The sequence below is a fragment of the Coregonus lavaretus genome (genome assembly GCF_964263955.1).
Source record: "Coregonus lavaretus genome assembly, chromosome: 10".
Classification (NCBI taxonomy): domain Eukaryota; kingdom Metazoa; phylum Chordata; class Actinopteri; order Salmoniformes; family Salmonidae; genus Coregonus; species Coregonus lavaretus.
The window spans coordinates 6,167,086-6,186,552 of record NC_139997.1 but is presented as its reverse complement, the minus strand read 5'-3'; the positions used below and the strand labels follow the sequence as shown (position 1 = coordinate 6,186,552).

General features: G+C 47.9%; 1 protein-coding gene across 1 annotated transcript in view; it reads right to left on the bottom strand.

Annotated features, from left to right (window-relative positions):
- ccbe1 (collagen and calcium binding EGF domains 1) overlaps positions 1–19,467 on the bottom strand; it is a gene marked incomplete at its 3' end in the record, with an annotated part of 81,904 nt that overhangs the window by 401 nt on the left and 62,036 nt on the right. Inside the window, exons 6-10 of the mRNA XM_084169845.1 lie at positions 13,479–13,588; positions 7,940–8,048; positions 5,043–5,182; positions 2,910–2,945; positions 186–285 (exon numbers count right to left, since the gene is read on the bottom strand). Coding sequence (XP_084025971.1) covers positions 186–285; positions 2,910–2,945; positions 5,043–5,182; positions 7,940–8,048; positions 13,479–13,588 — 495 coding nt within the window. The remainder of the gene's footprint in view (positions 1–185; positions 286–2,909; positions 2,946–5,042; positions 5,183–7,939; positions 8,049–13,478; positions 13,589–19,467) is intronic.

Sequence of the window (19,467 nt, the reverse complement as noted above, 5' to 3'; positions counted from 1 at the left end):
AGGAAATTAGCTTTAAAACGGCAAAATGTTATCTCCACCAACAAGCGGGGTGTGAACAGTTTGGGGTTGCATGGGTTTGTGAGGTGGGGGTTTGTTACTATGCCGATAAATGACAATATCCATCCGGACCTTTTGCCACCTAGGAAATTTGTGTGACCGGAACTTCTCAAATAGTACTTGAGTACCCTCTGTATACCGTTGCAGGGTGGTTGAAGGAAGACAGAAGAGAAGAGTGGCGTCTTCACTTACTGGAGATCCGGAAGGTCCAGGAGCCCCTCTCTCCCCCTAGAGAAACAAAACCAATATTGTGTTAAGATGAGTTACAGTTACAGAGCAATAAGGCAGGGGAAGACAACATTGACTGTCTTCTCATTCTACTGTCATTTCCACATGGGAGATGGAAGTTAATTTTGAGTGAAGTTTAAAAACCTTGTTCATCCAGATGATTACCCTATTATCCGTAATTAGATTTAGCAAAGACATAGATGAATATCTTTCAGCCTATGTATTAATATTGTAGTATTAGTGTACAATAGTAATAACCTGGGCAATATATACTGAACAAATATATATATATATATATATCATTGTTTTTACTGAGTTATAGTTCATTTGAGGACCTAACCTATGGATTTCACACGACTGGGAAGACAGATATGCATCTGTTGGTCAAAGATACCTTTAAAAAAATGGGCCTCACAATGGGCCTCAGGAACTCGTCACGGTAGTTTTGTGCATTCAAAGTGCCATCGATGAAATGCAATTGTGCTCATTGTCCGTAGCTTATACCTGCCCATACCATAACCCCACCGCCACCATGGGGCACTCTGTTCACAACGTTGACATCAGCAAACCGCTCGCCCACACAACGCCATACACGTGTTCTGCGGTTGTGAGGCCGGTTGGACGTACTGCCAAATTGTCTAAAACGAAGTTGGAGTCAGTTTATGGTAGAGAAATGAACATTAAATGATCTGGCAACAGCTCTGGTGGACATTCCTGCAGTCAGCATGCCAATTGCATGCTCCCTCAAAACTTGAGACATCTGTGGCATTGTGTTGTGTGACAAAACTGCACATTTTAGAGTGGCCCTTTAGTGTCCCCAGCACAAGGTGTACCTGTGTAATGATCATGCTGTTTAATCAGCTTCTTGATATGCCACACCTGTCAGGTGGATGGATTAACTCAGCAAAAGAGAAATGCTCACTAACAGGGATGTAAACAAAGTTGTGCACAACATTTGAGAGAAATAATTTTTTTGTGCATATGGAACATTTCTGGGATCTTTTTATTTCAGCTTATGAAACATGGGACCAACACTTTACATGTTGCGTTTATATTTTTGTTCAGTATCGCTATTCAGACCATTGAAGTCAGGGGCCTGGGAGCCTAAACGGTCAACGGTTGTGTAAACATTGTTTGGCTAATTCGTGTAAAATATCCTCTTAACTTTTATCACAGCCGTCGTGTCAAATGGCATTGTACATCAATGTGCAACCTGAACAGGGCCTAATGTATGAGTAGCATGATACCCTGAGGCAATATAGATACAGCTATCCAGTGATAGTGTAGGATGGGCATCGTGCTGTGTGTCCTGGATGGAGCCGATATGGACCTGACTACTGGGATTATTAGCTGAACACGGGTCAGATAGGGGCTGTATATGTTGTGCCAGATGGTTTAGATTTGTGGTTCGGGGAGCCAGATAAGCAGAACGTTCAAATCTTTCATACATCAATGGACACCCAAAGCCATGGTGGATCATAAGATACTGTGTAAATAGTTAGAGCGACATAAGCTGTTCCATACGTTGCTCGCAATCTAACCAAACAACAGCGTACCGGTAGACTGTTCCATACGCTATCCGTATCTGTTATCTACCCAAACACCTACCCAATATCAGTAAGCTGTTCCATACGCTATCCGTATCTGTAATCTAACCAAACACCTACCCAATATCAGTAAGCTGTTCCATACGCTATCCGTATCTGTAATCTACCCAAACACCCAATATCGGGGACATATTTACAAAATACTCCTCAGTACGTTTTAAGTAAACTAACTTACCCAAATATGATGTAAAATATGAGTATTTTGTACCTCTTAGACAGTCGCATTGCATGGTGGCTAGCACTTTTTAATTAAACGTTATTATAAAATGTATACATGTCATGTCACTTTTAGACCAGGTGAGGGCATTATCAGCTCAGGGATTTGACAAAAGACAGCTGTAGGACAGATATAAAAGCTGCTTCTTTGCAGGAATGCACTGGGAATTCAATTCCCAAAATAGTATCAGTAAGAGAGTTTGTCTAAGTCCATAGTAATCATAGATATGATGTTAAACATATTTTTTGTTGTCATTTAGCAGGCGCTCTTATCCAGTGCGACTTACAGTTAGTGAGTGCATACATTTTTCATACTGGCCTCCCAACATTTTTAAAATATTTACATTCCATACAAAAAAACAGCCTTCGGCTAAAACGAAACATTGGCCAGAGCAAGATGAAAAACAGTCAGGACTAGCCTGGTCCCAGATCTGTTTGGCATGACAACAATTAACCATAGGAGTTAATTGACGAGACAGCACAAACTGATCTGGGACCAGGCTAGAAGAGGACTAGAGACTAGGGAGGATGCTCCAAGGTTGTGTTCCAAATGGAACCGATTCCATATGTAGTGCACTACTTTGACCAGAGTCCTATGGGCCCTAGTCAAAAGTAGTGCGCTACTTTGACCAGAGTCCTATGGGCCCTAGTCAAAAGTAGTGCACTACTTTGACCAGAGTCCTATGGGCCCTAGTCAAAAGTAGTGCACTACTTTGACCAGAGTCCTATGGGCCATAGTCAAAAGTAGTGCACTACAGGGAATTGGGCGCAATTTGGGAGGCAGCTCAAATCATGCTCTACCTTGATGCCATCTTTTCCTGGAGCCCCAGCAGGACCCTGTATGAGATGAGAGAAGACATCACAGATCATATCATTGAATCATTAATTGTGTCCAGTCACATCTTGGGTCCAGCTACATTCCAATGACTTTAGCATTTAAGGGCAAAGAACCTCTGCATCTCCTCTCTATACAGTCACCATCAAAGGGGACTGGGGACAGAGAGCTGGGACCGCCGCCACGTTCAGATCCGGACGGATTCATATTGTGCCACACTGAAATGTACGCCACACACACACACACGCACGCACTAGCTCTGTGCCCACAACCCAGTTAGGACCTGGGTTGAAATCCTATTCGAAATAATTTCAAATACTTTATCAGTGCTTGATTGTGCTTCACTGGCTTAATGTACCAATAGAATAGCCCCAAAATGGCAACAACCCCCCCCCCCCCCCCCATCTGCGCCTCCTAGCAGGCTAGAGCAAACTGTCAAAGTCCTTATTTGAAAGATTTCTAATAGTATCTGAACCCAGGTCTGATGCATACAGATCAGCATGAACGGCTCAAGGAGCCATTACAGAACAATACAGAGCACAGTAGAGTGCCTCCATAGCCCCGTAGATCATTTCCCTACAGTAAAAACAGGGGCATAGATCTCTGAGCTTGGCGTCATGCGTCACAGAGGACCCCTGGTGTTGATTGGTTAGTGTTTCAACAACTCAAGAGACAAGTTGAGTTGTAATACGTCAGAACAAAATGAGCCAATGCGTTGTGTAATGTAAAGCGTTCAGCCGTTCAGCATTTTTACCCTGGTATTACCAGTAACATTAGTCAACAGTTTTTACACTGTGGCTTGCGTCTCGGGTGAATAGTGAGAGTGGAAGGGCTGTCGGCCCGCATTTCACGTCGCATGTATCCGTTTGAAGTTACTGTGGTTGCATCCCAAATGGCACCCTATTCCCTATGTAGTGCAGGAGACTCCTAGCGACCCCTTCCTGTCTACCGCTCACACACAGAAACACACCGAGCACAATGTCACAAGCCCTCAATTAATCTATGTCATCACTTGGCCAATGTGACCTATAGAAATGTGGTGTGTGCTTGTATTTGTCCTATTTCAAGTGTGTATTAATAGGATTTTTTTTTTTGCATATGCCCACTCACCCTGAGTCACAGCCAGTGTTAACAGTGACCCTGGAGCAAGTAAATACTTATCAAAAATACTTACTTAATAAAAAAGTAAACATCAACATATTTTTCACCTTGTCAGCTCGGGGATTTGAACTAAGAACCCTTTCGGTTTCTGTCCCAACGCTCTAACCACTAGGCTACCTGCCGCCCTGGGAGGAGGGGGACACAGGGAGGAGGGGGACACAGGGAGGAGGGGGACACAGGGAGGAGGGGGACACAGGGAGGAGGGGGACACAGGAAGGAAAGGGGGACACAGGAAGGAGGGGGACACAGGGAGGAGAAAACACAGGGAGGAGGGGGACACAGGGAGGAGGGGGACACAGGGAGGAGGGGGACACAGGGAGGAGGGGGACACAGGGAGGAGGGAGACACAGGGAGGAGAAAACACAGGAAGGAAAGGGGGACACAGGGAGGAGGGGGACACAGGAAGGAGGGGGACACAGGGAGGAGGGGGACACAGGGAGGAGGGAGACACAGGGAGGAGGTGGACACAGGGAGGAGGTGGACACAGGGAGGAGGGGGACACAGGGAGGAGGTGGACACAGGGAGGAGGGGGACACAGGGAGGAGGGGGACACAGGGAGGAGGGAGACACAGGGAGGAGGGGGACACAGGGAGGAGAAAACACAGGAAGGAAAGGGGGACACAGGAAGGAGGGGGACACAGGGAGGAGGTGGACACAGGAAGGAGGGGGACACAGGGAGGAGGGGGACACAGGAAGGAGGGGGACACAGGGAGGAGGGGGACACAGGGAGGAGGGAGACAGAGTCCTGCTGCACCATCATCTAACACAGCACTGTTTCTCTAGACCTGAAGTTTATAAACAATGATAATCTGAGAGGATGACATGATGTGATGATTATGTTACAGAATGAAAGTGGCATTGTAATGTCGGTCTACAATGGACAGTATACATAATAGTGGTATTGAAACAGACGGTATGGTGATGGTGCCGGTACTGACCATGGGCCCGCGTCGGCCCTGCTTCATGTAGGACAGGTCAGGCGAGGGCCCAACGGGGCCCATCAGTCCCCTGGGTCCAGGAGGGCCGGGGGGCCCCAACAGTCCTGTGTGGCCAGGGGGGCCCATTGGCCCTGGATCTCCTGAGATGTAGAAACACACAGGTCTGGGATAAGTGGGAGAGGGCTGAAATAAAAGATTATCTGAGGAGTTTCTGTAACGATAGACACTGTCTGAGAGGCAAGATGCCGTAGCCTTGGTATCTTATTCCAGTGGGCAGCCGCTGGGATGGTGTTAAGTCCCACAGACATCCTATTAAATTACAATTAAAATGGAGTTCTAATATGTAATTCTATGTTAGGCAAGTCATAGTAACATCACTCCTACGCTACGCTAGTCACTTGACAGCTCAGTGCAGCATGAGTCACGATATCTGATGTAAGACAATAGGACTCCCAAAGGAGGCTCCTCTAGTGAGGAAGAGGATGGTCCTCCTCTATAGACACATCAGGACACAGACAGAACACAGAGAGAGCAGAGACATTATACTACAGACAGAGTAGAGACATTATACTACAGACAGACAGAGACATTATACTACAGACAGACAGAGACATTATACTACAGACAGACAGAGACATTATACTACAGACAGAGCAGAGACATTATACTACAGACAGACAGAGCAGAGACATTATACTACAGACAGACAGAGCAGAGACATTATACTACAGACAGACAGAGACATTATACTACAGACAGAGCAGAGACATTATACTACAGACAGACAGAGACATTATACTACAGACAGACAGAGACATTATACTACAGACAGAGTAGAGACATTATACTACAGACAGAGTAGAGACATTATACTACAGACAGACAGACAGAGACATTATACTACAGACAGACAGACAGACAGAGACATTATACTACAGACAGACAGAGACATTATACTACAGACAGACAGAGACATTATACTACAGACAGACAGAGACATTATACTACAGACAGACAGACAGATACATTATACTACAGACAGACAGAGACATTAAACTACAGACAGACAGAGTAGAGACATTATACTACAGACAGACAGAGACATTATACTATAGACAGACAGAGACATTATACTATAGACAGACAGAGCAGAGACATTATACTACAGACAGAGCAGAGACATTATACTACAGACAGACAGAGACATTATACTACAGACAGAGTAGAGACATTATACTACAGACAGACAGAGACATTATACTACAGACAGACAGAGACATTATACTACAGACAGAGTAGAGACATTATACTACAGACAGACAGAGACATTATACTACAGACAGACAGAGACATTATACTACAGACAGACAGAGACATTATACTACAGACAGACAGAGACATTAAACTACAGACAGACAGAGACATTAAACTACAGACAGACAGAGACATTAAACTACAGACAGACAGAGTAGAGACATTAAACTACAGACAGACAGAGACATTATACTACAGACAGACAGAGACATTATACTACAGACAGACAGAGACATTATACTACAGACAGACAGAGACATTAAACTACAGACAGACAGAGACATTAAACTACAGACAGACAGAGACATTAAACTACAGACAGACAGAGTAGAGACATTAAACTACAGACAGACAGAGTAGAGACATTATACTACAGACAGACAGAGACATTATACTACAGACAGACAGAGACATTAAACTACAGACAGACAGAGACATTAAACTACAGACAGACAGAGACATTAAACTACAGACAGACAGAGTAGAGACATTAAACTACAGACAGACAGAGTAGAGACATTAAACTACAGACAGACAGAGACATTATACTACAGACAGACAGAGCAGAGACATTATACTACAGACAGAGCAGAGACATTATACTACAGACAGACAGAGACATTATACTACAGGGCTACAGACCACCATGCTTCACTGTGGGGATGGTGTTCTCGGGGTGATGAGAGGTGTTGGGTTTGCGCCAGACATAACATTTTCCTTGATGGATTTTAGTCTCATCTGACCAGAGTACCTTCTTCCATATGTTTGTGGAGTCTCCCACATGCCTTTTGGCGAACACCAAAAGTGTTTGCTTATATATTTTTTTTAAGCAATGGCTTTTTTCTGGCCACTCTTCCGTAAAGCCCAGCTCTGTAGAGTGTATGGCTTAAAGTGGTCCTATGGACAGATACTCCAATCTCCGCTGTGGAGCTTTGCAGCTCCTTCAGGGTTATCTTTGGTCTATTTGTTGCCTCTCTGATTAATACCCTCCTTGCCTGGTCCGTGAGTTTTGGTGGGCGGCCCTCTCTTGGAAGGTTTGTTGTGGTAACATATTCTTTCGATTTTTTAATAATGGATTTAATGGTGCTCCGTGGGATGTTCAAAGTTTCGGATATTTTTTTATAACCCAACCCTGATCTGTACTTCTCCACAACTTTGTCCCTGACCTGTTTGGAGAGCTCCTTGGTCTTCATGGTGTCGCTTGCTTGGTGGTGCCCCTTGCTTTGTTGTGTTGCAGACTCTGGGGCCTTTCAGAACAGGTGTATATATACTGAGATCATGTGACACTTAGATTGCACACAGGTGGACTTTATTTAACTAATTATGTGACTTCTGAAGGTAATTGGTTGCACCAGATCTTATTTAGGGGCTTCATAGCAAAGGGGGTGAATACATATCTACGCACCACTTTTCCGTTATTTTTTTTTTTTCATTTCACTTCACCAATTTTGACTATTTTGTGTATGTCCATTACATGAAATCCAAATAAATATCAATTTAAATTACAGGTTGTAATGCAACAAAATAGGAAAAACGCCAAGGGGGATGAATACTTTTGCAAGGCACTGTACAGATAGTTTTACCTGGAGGACCGGGCAGACCAGGAGGCCCGGGGAGGAAGGAGTGTGACATCAGCATCTTCTCACTGGTCATCTGCTTGGTTACATCAGCGTTGCTGGGCAACATGGCGATCTATAGAACAAGAGGAGCAGATACAGTTGAGATTGTTTAAATGGTTGAGGAACAAAGGATTTTCTCAAGATCAGTCTTAATGAGAGTGAGGTCTGAGATTAATGGAGAATGGCAAAACGATCAGGCATGTCGACAATACAGCCATTTGGCTGTCAGTCATCATAGAGCAGAAGCCTATGGGGAGATTACAGTGTAGAGTTCAAGGACCTGTAATAATAGTTACTACATGGATGCATTACACTAACAGGATAGGAAAATGACATTCTTTACGTGAAACAATTTTTGTGTCAGAGTACGACTTGTCAGATGTGAAACCAGATATGTCAGTTTGTAACAGCCAGACGCAGGCCCAGGAAATCACTCTGCATTATTTAGGTAGACCTGGAGACATCTTGGATTCTGCACTGTACTCTGAGGGATATATACATATAGGTACTCTATATCAAAGCATAGTATAGGCTGGGGCTGGGGCCATACATTAGACTGAGACCATACATTAGACTGGGGCTAAGGCCATACATTAGACTGGGGCTGGGGCCATACATTAGACTGGGGCTGGGGCCATACATTAGACTGGGGCTGGGGCCATACATTAGACTGAGGCCATACATTAGGCTGGGGCTGGGGCCATACATTAGGCTGGGGCCATACATTAGGCTGGGGCTGGGGCCATACATTAGGCTGGGGCTGGGGCCATACATTAGGCTGGGGCCATACATTAGGCTGGGGCTATACATTAGGCTGAGGCCATACATTAGACTGGGGCTGGGGCTATACATTAGACTGGGGCTGGGGCCATACATTAGGCTGGGGCTGGGGCCATACATTAGACTGGGGCTGGGGCCATACATTAGACTGAGGCCATACATTAGGCTGGGGCTGGGGCCATACATTAGGCTGGGGCCATACATTAGGCTGGGGCTATACATTAGGCTGGGGCTGGGGCCATACATTAGACTGGGGCTGGGGCCATATATTAGACTGGGGCTGGGGCCATACATTAGACTGAGGCCATACATTAGGCTGGGGCTGGGGCCATACATTAGGCTGGGGCCATACATTAGGCTGGGGCTGGGGCCATACATTAGGCTGGGGCCATACATTAGGCTGGGGCTATACATTAGGCTGGGGCCATACATTAGGCTGGGGCTGGGGCCATACATTAGGCTGGGGCTGGGGCCATACATTAGGCTGGGGCCATACATTAGGCTGGGGCCATACATTAGACTGGGGCTGGGGCTATACATTAGACTGGGGCTGGGGCCATACATTAGGCTGGGGCTGGGGCTATTCATTAGGCTGGGGCCATACATTAGGCTGGGGCTATACATTAGGCTGGGGCTGGGGCCATACATTAGGCTGAGGCCATACATTAGGCTGGGGCTGGGGCCACACATTAGACTGGGGCTGGGGCCATACATTAGGCTGGGGCTGGGGCCATACATTAGGCTGGGGCTGGGGCCATACATTAGACTGGGGATGGGGCCATACATTAAACTGGGGCTGGGGCCATACATTAGGCTGGGGCTGGGGCTATTCATTAGGCTGGGGCCATACATTAGGCTGGGGCTATACATTAGGCTGGGGCTGGGGCCATACATTAGGCTGAGGCCATACATTAGGCTGGGGCTGGGGCCACACATTAGACTGGGGCTGGGGCCATACATTAGGCTGGGGCTGGGGCCATACATTAGGCTGGGGCTGGGGCCATACATTAGACTGGGGATGGGGCCATACATTAGACTGGGGCTGGGGCCATACATTAGGCTGGGGCTGGGGTCATACATTAGACTGGGGCTGGGGCCATACATTAGACTGTGGCTGGGGCCATACATTAGACTGGGGCTGGGGCTGGGGCCATACATTAGACTGGGGCTGGGGCTGGGGCCATACATTAGACTGGGGCTGGGGCCATACATTAGACTGGGGCTGGGGCCATACATTAGACTGGGGCTGGGGCCATACATTCGACTGGGGATGGGGCCATACATTAGGCTGGGGCTGGGGCTATACATTAGACTGGGGCTGGGGCTATACATTAGGCTGGGGCTGGGGCTGGGGCCATACATTAGACTGGGGATGGGGCCATACATTCGACTGTGGCTGGGGCCATACATTAGACTGGGGCTGGGGCTATACATTCGACTGGGGATGGGGCCATACATTCGACTGTGGCTGGGGCCATACATTAGACTGGGGCTATACATTAGGCTGGGGCTGGGGCTGGGGCCATATATTAGGCTGGGGCCATACATTAGGCTGGGGCTGGGGCCATACATTAGGCTGGGGCCATACATTAGGCTGGGGCTGGGGCCATACATTAGACTGGGGCTGGGGCCATACATTAGACTGGGGCTGGGGCTGGGGCCATACATTAGGCTGGGGCCATACATTAGACTGGGGCTGGGGCCATACATTAGACTGGGGCTGGGGCCATACATTAGGCTGGGGCTGGGCCATACATTAGACTGGGGCTGGGGCCATACATTAGACTGGGGCCATACATTAGGCTGGGGCTGGGCCATACATTAGACTGGGGCTGGGGCCATACATTAGACTGGGGCTGGGGCCATACATTAGACTGGGGCCATACATTAGGCTGGGGCTGGGCCATACATTAGACTAGGGCTGGGGCCATACATTAGGCTGGGGCCATACATTAGGCTGGGGCCATACATTAGGCTGGGGCCATACATTAGACTGGGGCTGGGGCTATACATTAGGCTGGGGCTGGGGCCATATATTAGGCTGGGGCCATACATTAGGCTGGGGCTGGGGCCATACATTAGGCTGGGGCCATACATTAGGCTGGGGCTGGGGCCATACATTAGACTAGGGCTGGGGCCATACATTAGGCTGGGGCCATACATTAGGCTGGGGCTGGGGCCATACATTAGACTGGGGCTGGGGCTGGGGCCATACATTAGGCTGGGGCTGGGGCCATACATTAGGCTGGGGCTGGGCCATACATTAGACTAGGGCTGGGGCCATACATTAGGCTGGGGCCATACATTAGGCTGGGGCCATACATTAGGCTGGGGCCATACATTAGGCTGGGGCTGGGGCCATACATTAGACTGGGGCTGGGGCCATACATTAGACTGGGGCTGGGGCCATACATTCGACTGGGGATGGGGCCATACATTCGACTGTGGCTGGGGCCATACATTAGACTGGGGCTGGGGCTATACATTAGGCTGGGGCTGGGGCTGGGGCCATATATTAGGCTGGGGCCATACATTAGGCTGGGGCTGGGGCCATACATTAGGCTGGGGCCATACATTAGGCTGGAGCTGGGGCCATGTATTAGGCTGAGGCTGGGGCCATACAATAGATTGGGGCCATACATTAGACTGGGGCTGGGGCCATACATTAGACTGGGGCTGGGGCCATACATTAGACTGGGGCTGGGGCTATACATTAGACTGGGGCTGGGGCCATACATTAGGCTGGGGCTGGGGCCATACATTCGACCGAGGCCATAAATTAGACTGGGGCTATACATTAGACTGGGGCTGGGGCCATACATTAGACCGAGGCCATAAATTAGACTGGGGCTATAAATTAGACTGGGGCTGGGGCCATACATTGCCTGCGAACTGGTGTGCAAGTCATGTGACATGGTATGTCCTTGGGCACGGGCGATGAATCAGAGAACATACAATTCAATCATTATTCCTGCATCATATGTCGACGTGGTCTCTGAGCCTTGACATGAGATGGAGTGTCTGTAGAGTAGAGACAGGCAGCTATGCTATGAGGGGGGCAGTGAGTGACCAGTTTATTTTATTATTATCCAGAGCGACTTACAGGAGCAATTAGGGTTAAGTGCCTTGCTCAAGGGCACATCGACAGATTTTTCACCTAGTCGGCTCGGGGATTAGAACCAGCGACCTTTCGGTTACTGGCACAACGCTCTTACCCACTAAGCTACCTGCCGTTTATGCCTTGAGGGGGGCAGTGAGTGACCAGTTTATGCCTTGAGGGGGGCAGTGAGTGACCAGTTTATGCCTTGAGGGGGGCAGTGAGTGACCAGTTTATGCCTTGAGGGGAGCAGTGAGTGACCAGTTTATGCCTTGAGGGGGCAGTGAGTGACCAGTTTATGCCTTGAGGGGGGCAGTGAGTGACCAGTTTATGCCTTTAAGGGGGCAGTGAGTGACCAGTTTATGCCTTGAGGGGGAAAGTGAGAGACCAGTTGATGCCTTGTGGGGGGCAGTGAGTGACCAGTGATGACCATAACCTTCCTCTCCTGTCAGTCAGTCAGTCAATCTCTGACCTCTGTTCTCAAAATACAATTTTGTTGTCTTAGGCTGTTTCCCAAACGGCAGCCTATTCCCTATATAGTGCACTACTTTTGACCAGACCCCTATGGGCCCTGTGTAGGGATTGGGGAATAGGGTGCCATTTGCGTCACACTAGCCACATAGGCCTATTTCATTCTTTCCCTCCAATGAAAAAAGAGCTAGTACCCTGCCCACAGGACCACAGGACCACACGGCTGGGAACTATATATCACGTATTATAGGGCAGAGTGGTGAGCAGCCCTGTTGACAGACTGGTCTACAGATTGAGCCTGACTGGGAAGGCTGGAGGGCTGGAAATACTCACTAAGCAATGTGTGTGTGTGTGTGTGTGTGTGTGTGTGTGTGTGTGTGTGTGTGTGTGCGCATGTGGTACCACTCCAGTGAGTTTTACACCATATAACCGGCACTTTACAATGACAGACATAAGTTACAGAACCAACTAGCTAGCTGCAGTATTTCAAAATGATTTCAATAATTTTTATTATGTACAATAAACGTTGTTCTGCGTCCCAGAGGAGATGTTTCCCAGTGTTATTCCACCTGAATATATTGGCAGATATAGACTAGTGATATGCAGAGCTCTTTGGTGAATGATGCATACAATAGAATAGCGTGAATAAATAAATAAACCAACTGAATAATCCTGGTCCATTTTAATACCTAACTGAATCCAACCAGCTGTGTTTTATGTGGAATGGCTCAGTGGTAAGCAGCAACACAAATTAAATAGAATTATATAAGACGTTATAATAATAATATAGTCTTTACCACTTTTTAATAAACCTGAATCCAACCAGGTGCATTTAATGTCTTTATTGGATTATATTTACATTTACATATTACGTCATTTAGCAGACACTCTTATCCACAGCCACTTACAGTTATTATAATAATAATAATAATAATAATAATAATAATAATAATAATAATAATAATAATAATAATAATAATAATAATAATAATATGCCATTTAGCAGACACTTTTATCCAAAGTGACTTACAGTCATAATGCATTCATCTTAAGATAGCTATGTGGGACAACCACATGTCACAGGCATAGAAAGTACATTCTTCTTCAAAGTCAGTGCTATTAGGGGGGGGGGGATTATTGGAAACCAGAACAAACCTTTTGTTTGAGCTGAAGCACAGTCATCTTGATCTGGTGGAAGTCTTCACATGTAGCAGAGCATGTCCCAGCCTTCATCACGTTGTCCGACTTCTCAAACAGCCGAGCTGCTGAGGGGGCACATAAACACAGCAAAATGTTACTCAACATTTGTTAAAATATAGACCCACCAAAAGCCACCATGGTCAATACCCTATTTACAGTGACTTCAGAAAGAAATCACACCCCTTGACTTTTTCCACATTTTGTTGTGTTAAAGCCTGAATTTAAAATGGGTTAAATTGAGATGTTGTGTCACTGGTCTACACACAATACCCCATAATGTCAAAGTGGAATGATGTATTTGGAAATTTTTACAAATTAATTACAAATGAAAAGCTGAAATGTCTTGAGTCAATACGTATTCAACCCCTTTGTTATGGCAAGCCTAAATAAGTTCAGGAGTAAAAATGTGCTTAACAAGTCACATAATAAATTGCATGGACTCACTCTGTGTGTAGTAATAGTGTTTGACATGATTTTTGAATGACTACCTCATCTCTGTACCCCACACATACAGTGGGGAGAACAAATATTTGATACACTGCCGATTTTGCAGGTTTTCCTACTTACAAAGCATGTAGAGGTCTGTAATTTTTATCATAGGTACACTTCAACTGTGAGAGACGGAATCTAAAATCCAGAAAATCACATTGTATGATTTTTAAGTAATTCATTTGCATTTTATTGCATGACATAAGTATTTGATACATCAGAAAAGCAGAACTTAATATTTGGTACAGAAACCTTTGTTTGCAATTACAGAGATCATACATTTCCTGTAGGTCTTGACCAGGTTTGCACACACTGCAGCAGGGATTTTGGCCCACTCTTCCATACAGACCTTCTCCAGATCCTTCAGGTTTCGGGGCTGTCGCTGGGCAATACGGACTTTCAGCTCCCTCCAAAGATTTTCTATTGGATTCAGGTCTGGAGACTGGCTAGGCCACTCCAGGACCTTGAGATGCTTCTTACAGAGCCACTCCTTAGTTGCCCTGGCTGTGTGTTTCGGGTTGTTGTCATGCTGGAAGACCCAGCCACGACCCATCTTCAATGCTCTTACTGAGGGAAGGAGGTTGTTGGCCAAGATCTCGCAATACATGGCCCCATCCATCCTCCCCTCAATACGGTGCAGTCGTCCTGTCCCCTTTGCAAAAAAGCATCCCCAAAGAATGATGTTTCCACCTCCATGCTTCACGGTTGGGATGGTGTTCTTGGGGTTGTACTCATCCTTCTTCTTCCTCCAAACACGGCAAGTGGAGTTTAGACCAAAAAGCTCTATTTTTGTCTCATCAGACCACATGATCTTCTCCCATTCCTCCTCTGGATCATCCAGATAGTCATTGGCAAACTTCAGACAGGCCTGGACATGCGCTGGCTTGAGCAGGGGGACCTTGCGTGCGCTGCAGGATTTTAATCCATGACGGCATAGTTTGTTACTAATGGTTTTCTTTGAGACTGTGGTCCCAGCTCTCTTCAGGTCATTGACCAGGTCAACCAATTTTATCCCTGATGTCCTTACACAGCTCTCTGGTCTTGGCCATTGTGGAGAGGTTGGAGTCTGTTTGATTGAGTGTGTGGACAGGTGTCTTTTATACAGGTAACGAGTTCAAACAGGTGCAGTTAATACAGGTAATGAGTGGAGAACAGGAGGGCTTCTTAAAGAAAAACTAACAGGTCTGTGAGAGCCGGAATTCTTACTGGTTGGTAGGTGATCAAATACTTATGTCATGCAATACAATGCAAATTAATTACTTAAAAATCATACAATATGATTTTCTGGATTTTTGTTTTAGATTCTGTCTCTCACAGTTGAAGTGTACCTATGATAAAAATTACAGACCTCTACATGCTTTGTAAGTAGGAAAACCTGCAAAATCGGCAGTGTATCAAATACTTCTTCTCCCCACTGTACAATTATCTGTAAGGTCCCTCAGTCGAGCAGTGAATTTCAAACACAGATTCAACCACAAAGACCAGGAAGCTTTTCCAATTCCTCGTAAAGAAGGACACCTATTGGTAGATGGGTACAAATAAAAAAAGCAGACATTGACCCACATAACCCTTTGAGCATGGTGAAGTTATTAATTACACTTTGGATGGTGTATCAATACACCCAGTCACTACAAAGATACAGGCGACCTTCCTAACTCAGTTGCCGGAGGAGAAAGGAAATCGCTCAGGGATTTCACCATGAGGCCAATGGTGACATTAAAACAGTTACAGAGTTTAATTGCTGTGATAGGAGAAAACTGAGGATGGATCAACAACATTGTAGTTACTCCACAATACTAACCTACATGACAGAGTGAAAAGAAGGAAGCCTGTACAGAATAAAATATTCCAAAACATGCATCCTGTTTGCAACAAGGCACTAAAGTAATACTGCACAAAAATGTGGCAAAGCAATTCACTTTTTGTCCTGAATACAAGATGTTATGTTTGGGGCAAATCCAATACAACGCATTACTGAGTACCACTCTCCATATTTTCAAGCATAGTGGTGGCTGCATTATGTTATGGGTATGATTGCAATCGTTAAGAACTGTGGAGTTATTCAGGATAAAAAATCAACGTAATGGAGCAAAGCACAGACAAAATCCTAGAGGAAAACCTGGTTCAGTCTGCTTTCCACCAGACACTGGGAGATGAATTCACCTTTCAGCAGGACAATAACCTAAAACACAAGGCCAAATCTACACTGGAGTTGTTTGACAAGAAGACAGTGAATGTTCCTGATTGGCCGAGTTACAGTTTTGACTTTAATCTGCTTGAAAATCTATAGCAAGACCTGAAAATGGTTGTCTAGCAATTATCAACAACCAATTTGACAGAGCTTGAAGAATTATGAAAAGAATAATGGGCAAATGTTGTACAATCCAGGCGTGCAAAGCTTTTAGAGACTTACTCAGAAAGACTCTCAGCTGTAATCACTGCCAAAGGTGATTCTAACATGTATTGACGGAGGCGTGTGAATACTTATGTGAGATATTTCTGTATTTCATTTTCAATACATTTGCTAAAATTTCAAAGAAAGGAAACCCGGTCATTATGGGGTATTGTGTGTAGATTTGAATTCAGGCTGTAACACAACAAAATGTGGAATAAGTCAAGAGGTATGAATACTTTCTGAAGGCACTGTAGCTAGTCATTGCTATTTTCCTATTTGAAAGGTGTGTCACCGGTCTGTAAAAAGATATCTGAAACAGAGATATCTGTGGCACAATCTGAGGGGAATCTTTTGTCCGTCTAGGAATGCTGCAAGCATGTTAAACAAAGAAAAAGAGTCACAAATAGACAGCGTCCCAAATGGCACCCTGTTCCCTTTATAGGGCACTACTTTTGACTACAGCCCTATGGGTCCTGGTCAAAAGTAGTGCACTATATTGAGAATAGGGTGACATTTGGGACTCAGCCATACTGGGTTCCAAAAGGGTTCTTCGGCTGTCCCCATAGGAGAACCCTTTTTGGTTCCAGGTAGAACCATTTTTGGTTCCAGGTAGAACCATTTTTGGTTCCAGATAGAACTATTTTGGGTTCCATGTAGAACCCTCTGTGGAAAGGGTTCAACATTGAACCCAAAAGGGTTATATCTGGAACCAAAAAGGGTTCTTCAAAGGGTTCTCCTATGGGGACAGCCGAAGAACCCTTTTAGGATCTAGATAGCACCTTTTATTCTAAGAGTGTATCCTAAGAGAGAACGGCTGAAGCTAGAGGGATGAGTGACTGGCATATATATGCCATTAAACATTGTACCTGGACCCTAGTGTAACGGTTGGCTGGACATCCTAGAGGGAGGCAGGAAGCTGCTCTAGTAAATATGTCATGAAACAGTGTGTGTTTGTGTTTGGGGGTGGGGGGGAGAGCAGCACGGAAGAGTTGTTGGAGGGCTTGTGTGCTGAGTAGCCAATATCGTAGACCACATGCCTTGCTGATTTCAGTGGTGGTCAAAGGTAATGTGGTGGGGCTGTGGGGCAGGGAGACAGGGGAGCAGAGGGACAGGGCAGCAGGGAGACAGGGCAGCAGGGAGACAGGGGAGCAGAGGGACAGGGCAGCAGGGAGACAGGGGAGCAGAGGGACAGGGGAGCAGAGGGACAGGGGAGCAGGGAGACAGGGGAGCAGAGGGACAGGGGAGCAGAGGGACAGGGGAGCAGGGAGACAGGGGAGCAGAGGGACAGGGGAGTAGGGAGACAGGGGAGCAGGGAGACAGAGAGCAGGGAGACAGGGGAGCTGGGAGACAGGGGAGCAGGGAGACAGGGGAGCAGGGAGACAGGGGAGCAGGGAGACAGGGGAGCAGGGAGACAGGGGAGCAGGGAGACAGGGGAGAAGGAGGACAGGGGAGCTGGGAGACAGGGGAGCTGGGAGACAGGGGAGCTGGGAGACGGGGGAGCAGGTAGACGGGGGAGCAGGTAGACGGGGGAGCTGGGAGACAGGGGAGACGGGGGAGCTGGGAGACAGGGGAGCTGGGAGACGGGGGAGTAGGAAGACGGGGGAGTAGGAAGACGGGGGAGTAGGAAGACGGGGGAGTAGGAAGACAGGGAAGCAGAGAGACAGGGGAGCAGGGAGACAGGGAAGCAGGGAGACAGGGGAGCAGGGAGACAGGGAAGCAGGGAGAAAGGGGAGCTGGGAGACAGTGGAGCTGGGAGACAGGGGATTAGGCTGACGGGGGAGCAGAAGACAGGGGAGCTGGGTGACAGGGGAGCAGGTGGACAGGGGAGCAGGTGGACAGGGGAGCAGGGAGACAGGGGAGCAGGGAGACAGGGGAGCAGGGAGACAGGGGAGCAGGGAGACAGGGGAGCTGGGAGACAGGGGAGCTGGGAGACAGGGGAGCTGGGAGACAGGGAAGCAGGGAGAAAGTGGAGCTGGGAGACAGTGGAGCTGGGAGACGGGGGAGCAGAAGACAGGGGAGCTGGGTGACAGGGGATTAGGTGGACAGGGGAGCAGGTAGACAGGGGAGCAGGTAGACAGGGGAGCAGGGAGACAGGGGAGCAGGTAGACGGGGGAGCTGGGAGACAGGGGAGACGGGGGAGCTGGGAGACAGGGGAGCTGGGAGACGGGGGAGTAGGCTGACGGGGGAGTAGGAAGACGGGGGAGTAGGAAGACAGGGGAGCAGGGAGACAGGGAAGCAGAGAGACAGGGGAGCAGGGAGACAGGGGAGCAGGGAGACAGGGAAGCAGGGAGAAAGGGGAGCTGGGAGACAGTGGAGCTGGGAGACGGGGGATTAGGCTGACGGGGGAGCAGAAGACAGGGGAGCTGGGTGACAGGGGAGCAGGTGGACAGGGGAGCAGGTGGACAGGGGAGCAGGTAGACAGGGGAGCAGGAAGACAGGGGAGCTGGGAGACAGGGGAGCTGGGAGACAGGGGACCTGGGAGACAGGGGAGCTGGGAGACAGGGAAGCAGGGAGAAAGGGGAGCTGGGAGACGGGGGAGCAGAAGACGGGGGAGCAGAAGACAGGGGAGCTGGGTGACAGGGGATTAGGTGGACAGGGGAGCAGGTAGACAGGGGAGCAGGTAGACAGGGGAGCAGGGAGACAGGGGAGCAGGGAGACAGGGGAGCAGGGAGACAGGGGAGCTGGGAGACAGGGGAGCTGGGAGACAGGGGAGCTGGGAGACAGGGGAGCTGGGAGACAGGGGAGCTGGGAGAGTGGAGCTGGGAGACGGGGGTGTAGGAAGACAGGGGAGCAGGGAGAGAGGGGAGCAGAGGGACATGGAGCAGGGAGACATGGAGCAGGGAGACAGGGAAGCAGAGAGACAGGGGAGCAGGGTGACAAGGGAGTAGGGAGACATGGAGCAGAGGGACAGCGGAGCTGGGAGCAGGGGAGCAGGGAGACAGTGGAGCTGGGAGACAGGGGAGCTGGGAGACAGGGGAGCTGGGAGACAGGGGAGCAGGCTGACGGGGGAGTAGGAAGACAGGGGAGCTGGGAGACAGGGGAGCAGATGGACAGGGGAGC